Genomic DNA, 10661 nt, shown 5'->3' with positions numbered 1-10661 from the left:
TGTTTCTTTTCTGTTATAGATCTATTTAGTTATTTCTGACTCATCTGATTACTATTAGCCTTTTGTCAGTTCTTAGTTACATGGATTTTATAGCTGACCTAAAAGGAGGAACTAAGAAGAAAAATTAGCTTAAATTTACTTCATAATAAAGGGAAACATGAAAGGAAAAAATCTCATTATATAGCTTTATAGATTTATAGAACACTTTTCATTATTTAATAAGTAACATTTTCACTCTTGTCTGTTCTGGGGCTCCATACCACTTATTTCATATGAACCCTAAAGACATTCTGGTTCTGTAACCAAATGATACCACTGACATAAAAATGATAACTAGTAAAAAAAATAATAATTCAGCTCAAACCAAAGTAAAAAAGCAACCCCTTTATTTGACCAGTGGGCCAGTGCAAAAAAAAAAAAAACATCCATTAAATGTACAGCTCATCTCCTTCCTCCCCTAATTAACAACTTCAAATGCATGATTTGAGTAAACAGCTCTGAAGACTCTCACTCCTGCAGCCTGTTCTGGACGTCATCCATCACATGGGGCAGTCATAGATGTGGATGGCGCGATCGTCTCCAGCTGAGATGATCTTTGAGCCGGTGCTGTTGTATTTCACACTCCACACCTGAAGGTAACAGGAACAGAATGGATGGCAAGAGGATCTGAGTTACACAAACCAGTGTCCACATTTAAGGAAATATTACGCCTACAGTAAAAGTTCATTAAAAATGAAGTTTTCCCAGATGCTATTCCTTGATTGTTTTAAAAATACTCTAAATGTCCCCTCCACACATGTATGAAAGCATACAAAAAATTAATTTTCACAATGAAACAAACAAAACAAGACGCCAGAGTCAACCTCCTCTGATCCCTCTGTGGAGCCGTGCCTCTATCGCAGAAGACAGATCATCCCCCCTACAGGCGTCTGCAACCGGCGATCTAATGACAGCTGAGATTATTGGTTTTACCCGAGCTGAAGCATCAGAGGAGGGTCATTTGAGAGGCCAGTCGGTGACATTGGCTGTATTGATTCCCCCCCCCCAAACCCCAACACATTAGCACCTATTTTCTCGCTTTGAATTTGATTATGACACACTCAGTGCAGAGATAGAGGGTTCTCCATGTCACCTGGTCTTGATGGTCGAAGAAAGTGTTGATGCACGCTCTGGAGCTGGCGTCCCAAACCTTCACACTCTTGTCGGATGAGCTGAGAACAATGGAAACAGAGAGAGAACGTTTGAGAATGTTTTGCATTTCATCTTAGAAACAGAAATTTGTGTTGTTAATGTTGGTCTGTAAAAACAGCCTCAGCTGCTTTGAGTGGTAATGTCTACAGTTTCAGGTCTTAAAATCTAACCTCTGATTTGTGGCAACCTGAAGCTGTTTTGAAGTTTTACCTCGAGACAAAGTGGGTGTTATCCGGGGAGAAGGCGACATTAAGGACCCAGGATCCATGTCCACTCAGTGTGCCGGCCAGGTTGGCATGTTGCCTGTAAAACACACATTATTAGAGTAAACAAAAGCTTCTTTCTTTTTTCTTTCCATATCTGTGTATAGTAACATCCTTAAAAACCTTTCCCTCCCATCTTCTCTGCGTATATATTGTATTTCATTTTGATACACTTCCTTTGGGATGAATTGGGTTCTCAAAAGAGCTAAAAGAACAATTCTGGTGAGTGTATCCGCCGCAAGCTGCCAGATTGAACTCACACGTCATATATTTTGATGTAGCCGTCATCGGATGCTGTGACCAGGAGCTGTGAGTCGGGGGAGAAAGTGAGGGATCTGATGGGCATGGCGTGACCTGAGGGGAGAGAAAACAAGTCAGTTAGCTTCCTCACTGAGTTCTGGTGATCTCTGCCACTCTTCTGATTTAGAAGGGTTTAATATGGCTGACTGGATCCTGAATCAAAGGTTTGGGACTATTTTAAGGAGTATCTTTGATTATTTTCTCACATGTAACCATCAAACTGCTGTTATTTCAAGCTAAAAAAAAAACGTAATAATGTTCCTTTTATATGCGAACCCACCTTCCAGTGTGTGGAGCAGCTTTCCAGTGGCGATGTCAAAGATATTGATGATTCCATCGATAGCTCCGCTGGCCAAATACTTTCCATCAGGGCTCTGAGGTAGCAAAAAAAAAACAAAAAAACAGAAATGTAAAAAAATGTCGAGACACGAAACTGGATGAGCTATAGATAGTTCTAAAAGACTATAAAAACAACCTTTAGACCTAAAGAAGAATGGCTCAGCATTAAAATAGAAGGACACATTGATGTGAATGGGAGGAAACACAAATCAAAATGAGTTGTTTTAAAAGCTATGATGGTGATGTCTCAGGCTTCAGAGACATTACCACCCAGCCAACCAGAGGGTGATTTATGGCGCCTTACGTAAGCTATACTCAGGATGAATTTTCCTCGGGTGTCCAGAGAATATTCCTTCTTGCCGCTTTCCACACCAAAGATGTTGACCTTGCCAAGATGACTTCCTGTGGCAATGTACTTAGAGTCTGGGGAGAAGGCGACCGACCACGCATCGACTGGAGAGGAGAGCAGACAGACAGATGAGGGGACGTCGAACATGTTTGACAATATCTACAGCAAATTAATGCAATGTGCCTTATACATGTGTCTCATCTAACTGCCCCTAAACACAACCCCAAATTATAAGCACATATACTGTGAATAATGCATTATAATGTATGTCTACGAAAAGAAAACAGGTTTTACATAAAGAGGACTCACTTCTGATGAATCCAAATATACCAAAATACAGCAGGTCCACAGAGGGGAGAAAAAAAGGGGTCTTAAATCCACTGACCCAGACCAACCACTGAGTGAAACAGGGCATCACTAATGGAAGGTGACATGGCATTTAGATGAAGTACAGCCTGATACAACACACAGCTCTGGGAGTGGGGTTTCTGAGAGGTGAGAGTGAAAAAAATACCATGTAATGCTGTGCTACACAGCAGAACAGACAAGCTGTCAGCCCCTGCAGGTTCACTTTTATATGAAACCTGGTGACGATTTCCTTTACAGCCACCTTATTCCAGTGTTAGACAGTAAAAGGCAGTGATTGAACACTCAACACAGGAAGACCACAGTAACAAGGATAGGTCAACTGTATTTTTATCAGACAGACATCGTCACTGTTAAAGAGTAGCTCAAAAGTTCAAATTTTCAAAATCAATTACTACGATGATTATTTTCTCAACTGTTCAAACAGTCAAAAGAAATCTTTCGATAAATGTCAGAAAATAGTAGAAACAACTTCCTAAAGATGATATTATTCAGTTTATTATCACACAGGACAAAGAGCTTTTCAAGAACTAAAGCTGGTGCACTTAATGGCATATAAAATAATTTATGGAGATATTCATTTATTTTGGATTTTGGCAGTTTCATAAAGAGCAGCACTAACTTCTCACAAATGAGAGGCAAAAACCATCAAGTGTTTGGGATTTGTGCTTGAAAACTGACTTAAACAATTAATAAATTAATCAAAATAGACTATGCTGACTATGTTCAAGTCAATCAACTGATCAATCAACGGGCTGATTGTTTCAATTCTACATATAAATGAATTAACACTAAAAACACATATGCTGACTGTAAGTGGGGGTGGTGAGTGATCAGGTTTGTTGAATCAGAAAATCAAAAAATGTCAGTGATCCTCTGAGGCCCGGTCTTACCTGGCCCTGCGTCCATGGACTTGATCTGTTTTCCTGACTCCAGGTCCCAGAGACGGATGTGGGCATCGAGGGAGCTGGAGGCAGCGATGGCTCCGTTGTGACTGATGTCCACTGACACCACACCCAGCTGGTGGCCCTCCAGAGTCCACTGCAGCTCCAGCTTCTCGTCTGACCTGCAGGAACAGTGCGACACGGAGATTATTCCGTCACGTCAGGTCAAATAAACTCGACGGATAAGACAACATGGACGAGGGGTTTGTAAAGTGCTCAGAACAAAGAGATTTTAGCTTTGTCATAATGGACTTTCTCTGTAAACATTTTCAGATCAAAATTCATGTACAACAATTTCCCCACTTATTATCACTAGTTAATGGTCTAGTAGTTGTAGAATATGGTCATGCAGAATGAGGCATTCATTAGTGCTGCATAGTGACTAATAAACAGCCAATATGCTTCTGATATGCCTTCTAATAAGTTACTAGTTAATGGTTAATATATGTATGTGTCCCTTACCTAACGGGTATATATACTGTATGTCTATTTCCTTTGTTGAAGTTCTTCTTAAAAATAAGTGTCTAAATACACATTGCCATATTTAGATGCCAGTCTGAACAGAAAACCTTTTTACTCAAGAGCAATGAAACAAACAAGTGTGCTCTTGAAGTCTCCAGCTGTGGTCTCAAACAATCCCCTCACTGCCCCTGCAGCTGAATAACACAGTCAGGCTCAGTTAAGCAGGACTGCTGATGTGGAATGAGACAACAGACACATCATATCTTGTCAGACCACACACTTGAACTCTTCCAGAATGTTTTTCTTATATTTGTCTCTTGTTTTTTGATTTGTCACTCATACTGATCATTTTCATTATTTGTGAATATTTTGATCATAGATCATAGAAAAGACGATGAATAAAATGAAGCAAATATTAAGATAAGAAAAAAGAACACAAGTGCAATATTCATAAACCAAGTGACTGTATAGCCAGCTAATGGCTGTATAAATCATGGTATTGTCACAAGGAGAAATGTTAAAAATGCTCACCATTTCCACACTTTCACCATATCATCTAGTGAACCAGTGACAATCGTTTCTGTCACGTCCGCTTCACTTTTACCCCATGCTGCTGTCCAGATAGCATCATCGTGTGCTGAGAGGAAACAAACACAAGTTGATAATGACAGTGAGAACAAGCAGCGCTTCTCATGGAGCTGATGGGAAAGGCAGTTAAAACACAAGTCTGATGTTTTATTATTTCATTGTAATTGTCAATAAATGCCTGAAAACACAACCAGGAAGTACGACTCTGAATACTTTCTGACCTCCATCCACTGTCTGTGGATCTGAATAAAAGGATTTTTCAGTTGAAAGTAGCTTATTAAGTTAGAAAATGATTAAGAGATTTGTTTGACCCTAAATCTGCTTGAATCAGTTATGATCTGAAAAGTATATAAAAAAAAAAACCTGTTTAAAATGAGCGACATTCCATATGATTTGAGACGAACTTGGATGTTTAAAAAAACAAGTTGTAGGTACCAAAGTAAAAAAAAATATGGTTTATGTATCGGCTGTAGTGATGAATTAAATACGTGTAGCACATTTTTTAAGTTTGAAAAAGATGCTAAAAATTATGTTATTAACAAATATATAAAGCCATGATCAGAGAGCCAAATTAAGGCATCATGTAATCTGTCATTATTATGACAGATTCAAACACAATTTAATCTGTAATCTGTCATTATTATGACAGATTACATAATCTGTCATAATAATGACAGATTACAGAACACCGTAAAGTTCTGTCTTTTTCACTTGACGTTAGCTCTTGACTCAAATAGGATGTGTATAATATGTGTAGAGAAACGGCATAACATGCTTTAGCTTCAGATGACACCTGTTGAATCTCTAGAAATCCTCATATACTGTTATGTATTGTCAGCTGTATCAACAACTAATTGCCTTTATTTCTACTTTAAAGTCTTGCCTTATTGTATTATAATTGATTCCAGATTTCAAATTCATTAAAAAAAAAAATAGCTCTGAGAACAGTTTATCTGCCATGTGACTCACCATGTTCTTGCTTGAAAAGAATGCTGTACTGAAATCAGAGCACAAACTCACAGTTAGTGTTTCATCCAGAAAACAAACAAAGTAAGGAAATGCTGAGGGTAAATATGAAGCTATTTGAATTTGTTGCTTACTTGAGTGCTCATGTTTTGGTCCTGGGAGTTGGACAGCCAGTTAGATTATTTTTACCTGAAAAAATGTTAAAGTGTGTTAGTGTTGACAAAGCAGAAAATCCTAAAAATCTAACTAGTTGCAGTTGTGAAATTGAAGTACTTTTACTCAACTGCTGTGTGCTTGAAGTGCAAATTCAAGGTAAATTATCTGACTGTTATTTTACAAATTAAAGGGTTTGCTGATGAGCCAGTCAAATATAATGATTTGTAAAAGTTAAGTCATCCAACAGATTGATCAATTAGTTGATTGACAAAATTCGCTGGCAACTATTCTGATAATACTTTAATAATTGTCTTTTTAAAATAATAATGTTGAAGTTTGGACTGTTGTTTGGAGAAAATAAGGTTTCACTTTCAGCTCTGGGTGTGTGTGATGACAAAGCAAATAATCGATTGATTAATGAAGAAAATGCAGTATGATCCATTATGAATACAATCATTAGTTGCAATCAAACATAGCTCAATTTAAACTAACTGCCACATTAAAATCTTGCTTCTACATGACAGACTGAAAAATAACAATGTAATGATACAGTAACAGCACAACAGTCAGAGGGGGCATTTACTTGCATCGAGTACATTACGTTGAGAACATTCCCACGACTACACGTAACCTTGCAGTATTTTTAAGGTGTAGTATTACTAATTATTACTCTTTTTTTTCCCTTCAGTACAGGATCTCAAATGTTGCTATGTTGGCTGCCAGGAAACATACACCTTATAGACTAGATATTACGAAAAGACGGCTGAATAACTGATGAAACTAACATATATATGCAGCTAAACAGATTAAAAATCTGCTAAAATACTGGTTTACGGGAGCTAGCTCTGATTAGCAGCGGCTATCACAGCAGGTTAGCGCTGCATCCAGTTGGCAACAAAGTGCAGTGTGCAGTTTTTAAAGGTTACAAGAGTATCAGGTGGTCGCCCAGTTTACCAGGCTAACTATAGTAAAAATACACATATTATATGACTTAATATACGCCAACATACCTTCAAATCTCCTATTAAGATGTTTTATTCAATTTCTGAAGCTCGTTCATTTACATGTGAGACGCCATGACAACATTTGGCGTAAGTTCCGGTTTGCGTCTTCTTCGTTCGTTAAACAAAGTTTGGTGAAGCGCACTACCGCCACCAGCGGCACAGCGGCGGAACAGCGTTTCTACAGCTATGACTGAAGTGGATTAAGATGTTTGAACCAATGAATCCAGCAAATTCAATTAATGATTAAACACAAATGAAATAATTACATACGCGTTTGAATTGATAAAACTGTTAATAACTGATAAAGTTAATGTGCAGAATAAGTCAGTAAGATGGTTGTGAGGGGGCGTCAACATAGGCATGATTAGAAAACAATGACAGTGAAACATCCAATCAGAAAGCAGGGATAATGAAACATCAAGAAATATGACAAACATATATTTGTGAGCAGAATAACGAAAATCAATATTAATCAATTAGTACAGTAAGACAAGTGGAATTATTTGGCTACTGCTCATCCTAGAGACTCTGATTTAGGCTGTGGTGCCCAGACAGCCAAAACTAGACCAATATTGTGAGACTTCAAAATGTTCAGCAGCTCCCTGCCTGTCTAGACTGCAATAATGATGGCTTACAGTAAAGTGAAACCTCTATGCTGAAGAGAGAGAGGCAGGCAAACTTGAGCCTCAAGTGTAAGCAGAAAAATATTCTCACTTTTTGACAGTTGTTGCAGCAGCAGCCTGAGCTCCACACACTCAGAAGACGGCTGTCAAGATAAAATTTCAAGAGAATATTTCCAAGTGGAAGGAAGCAAATACAGCCTGGGTGTTTTTAAATAACTGCTGGAGTAAAGCTGAAATGGGCAGCGGAGTTATAGAGAAATTAAATGAGTGTGAACCTCCTGACAGGCTGAGTGAAGAAGATGAGAGGTGTCCTATTTACAGCGGTGTGTGTGTGTGTGTGTGTGTGTGTGTGTGTGTGTGTGTGTGTGTGTGTGAGAGAGAGAGAGAGAGACAGAGACAGAGACAGAGAGAGAGAGAGAGAGAGAGAGAGAGAGAGAGAGAGAGACTCGTGGGATTTTTTTTAAAGAAATAAAATAATTCTGATATTTGCAACAGTTACTCTTTGCATAATATAATTAAAAAAAACTCAACATGTCACCTGCAGATTAGTTCTTGTTGGGGCTTAAAGTCTTTAACGTAGCAGTGAAACCATCAAAGATGCTAAAGCCCCACTCAGTCCACAAAAATAAGAACTGATTATATTGAGGGTTGGCTGATCTTTGAAAAAGAGTGCATCACTTCTGTTCAACAGGCAGGTTGTGCATGCAGCCACAGTCTGAATTCAATGGAAATATTTTTAGAAATAAATAAATCCCCTTTGTGTTGTTGGGAAGTCTCTGACGATTATAAAAACATTGCCTTCCAGTTTAATCAAGCCCACATCTCTCTGACAATGATTAAGATTCTATACAGTGCCATTTTTTTGTCATCAATATGAGGTATTCAAAATTTTAATCGAAGGATAAAACCTCACTAAAACACACTATAATGTAACTATGCACAGATCTTTACATGAATTTATTACTAACATTGCTAACGATTCTCCCGAAGAATCTGTAACTGATGTCCTCACAGTAACTGACTGTGCATGTTGCTGGAAATACTGTTGTGGTATCAGGAATCTGCTTGTGTAAGGTGCAACTCAACTACTGTGAATGTGAAAGAAAAAATAGTTTGAGGCCTTTTGTGGCTCCAGAGGAAGCTGCATGTAATCTGATAAATTGCCTCCAATGATTTCACTCATTTGCTAAGTTTCATTGTGGGTGATGTAGGCACCAGGTTTGGAAAAGGAATCAGAAGGTTTGGAATGTAATCAGCAATATTTCTGGTTCTGCTGTATTGATTTTTATCATCTATTTCTAAACTGTACATTACCCACGGTACAATTCAGCAGCTGAGTGATATCACAGGAGGGAATTGATCAAATTACATGCAACGTCACAAAAGGCTTTTCACTATTTTTTTCTCATGCACTGTGCTGCTCCCTCAGACCTGTAAACACACTTACATGAGTACATCTGTAAAATTGGCCTCTAAGTAGCTGTTGTGGTTTGAGAAACCTTCAAATTGAACTATAAATATACTATAAATATAAACCAACTGTCCCTCTTTCTATTTCTGTTGACTGCCATGATGAAACTCTTTCGATTTGTGAACACACAAACCACCTGTAGAGCGGCAGACATTAATGAAAAACCAACATTTGACTGATGTATCTCTCAGTTTTTGAACGGCTGCTCCAAAGACTGTCATATCAACATTTATAGCCAACATTATTGTACTTTTTGGAACATATCACCGAGGGACTATAAATCCTTTAAGCACCTATATGAGCCCAGAGAATGTCAAGGTCTGAAATATGCATCTGTTCTTCCCTCCTCGGCAGGAATTCATTTCTTCTCCCAGCATTTTGTCTATTTTTTCTTTTTGTTTATCCTGCAGGCAGAAAACGATCATTGCGCCGTTATTTTCAGCCGAGTGATTCATTCGTATTTTCAGGGCAATATTAATGGCGGGTAATGAAGCTAATGTAATGGCATCAGCTGCAGGATGCTGAAAGCCGAGCAGGACCGCTGTTGTTATTATACTTGATATGACAAAATGAAGCTTTGAGGGCAGAACAACATGAAACACTCGAGTATCCATCTATCTTATTGTGTAATCATCCTGTTTGTGGATCACAGTGAGGTATCACTGGAGAGTGAAGAGCACGTATTATATTATAGTTTGCTTCAAGAGGAGACACAAACCTTAAATGCTTCATTTGACCACTTACAAAGAACATGCTTGGATGGATTTATCCTTATAGATGGCGGCTTTTGCCTTTGCACACTAACTTTTGGAGATTTACACTATTTTTACTGTACCTCTGTCTTTTAAGCACAGCTTGACATGAACATAACTGTAAGAAGTTTTTAAAAGTTTCAGCTCCTTAGTTTTCCTTCCTTTTGGCTTTTAAATGATCAGTCTGGCCTGATTATGGGATTTGGTCTTGGTAGACTGTGTCCACGGAAATAAAAATGATTAATCTCCCCCTAAAAAAGTAAAAACTTTTAAGCTGAGGTGTCTGTTTCTAAGAGGTTTTGAGTCATTTAAATCCCTCTTTTGAAAACTATTTTTGATCCCACAACCTACTTAAAGATTAAATAGTGAAATGTTTGAATTTAGATGAGTGCATTAATACATGTCCAATCAGTAACAGCTGTTTGGTTGTTGGTATTCAGCATACACATCATTGTCATATAAGTTTTATTAATTATCAGCTTCCTCTCAGTTCATCTGGATAATATTCCCTTTCTCTCTGTTTCCTCTGTGGGCGTAGAGATGAATCGAGGACAGTGAAGGTGAAGTCAAAGACACAGACAGAATGAGTGCCTGCATTTAGCAATCCGCTTTTCAAAAAGTCTGTGATGAAAAATGGTCTGGAGAAAATATAATACATTAAAATGCCCATTTACACGAGCGAGGTTCATATTTCTTTAGGTTATTTGACTGGGGCAATTATAATTGATTAACAGACAAAAAACATCCCCTAAAAGACAGCTCCCTCCCCAGCCACAGTCTGTTCACCCCGCTGCCATCTGGCAAAAGATACACAAGTGTCTGCTGACATACCACCAGACTACAAAGCAGCTTCTTTCCCCAGGCTGTGAGTCAATTTATCATTTTAC

At 38.2% G+C, this 10661-nt stretch overlaps 1 protein-coding gene across 1 annotated transcript; it reads right to left on the bottom strand.

The window, feature by feature from the left end:
- Nucleotides 1–364: 364 nt before the first annotated feature.
- On the bottom strand, nucleotides 365–7044 carry wdr61 (WD repeat domain 61). The gene is made up of 11 exons (XM_037107180.1): nucleotides 6935–7044; nucleotides 5903–5957; nucleotides 5772–5799; nucleotides 4746–4851; nucleotides 3702–3874; nucleotides 2398–2546; nucleotides 2035–2128; nucleotides 1715–1808; nucleotides 1402–1494; nucleotides 1133–1211; nucleotides 365–629 (listed from the first exon to the last, which is right to left on the bottom strand). The coding sequence occupies exons 2-11, from the start codon at nucleotides 5912–5914 to the stop codon at nucleotides 540–542; spliced, it is 918 nt and encodes a 305-aa protein (XP_036963075.1). The 5' UTR covers nucleotides 5915–5957; nucleotides 6935–7044; the 3' UTR covers nucleotides 365–539.
- Between the last annotated feature and the right edge of the window lie 3617 nt (nucleotides 7045–10661).

Source organism: Acanthopagrus latus, chromosome 8, assembly GCF_904848185.1.
Source record: "Acanthopagrus latus isolate v.2019 chromosome 8, fAcaLat1.1, whole genome shotgun sequence".
In the NCBI taxonomy this organism is placed as follows: Eukaryota; Metazoa; Chordata; class Actinopteri; order Spariformes; family Sparidae; genus Acanthopagrus; species Acanthopagrus latus.
This window is presented reverse-complemented; position numbering and strand designations above follow the sequence as displayed.

Bases quoted from the DNA above. Each gene is read 5' to 3' on its own strand.
- wdr61 (XM_037107180.1), bottom strand. The intron at 4,852-5,771 runs GTGAGTCACATG...GTTTCCTCTCAG, and splicing joins TCTTTTCAAGCAAGAACATG to CACACGATGATGCTATCTGG. The intron at 630-1,132 runs GTGACATGGAGA...TGTTACCTTCAG, and splicing joins TCTTCGACCATCAAGACCAG to GTGTGGAGTGTGAAATACAA.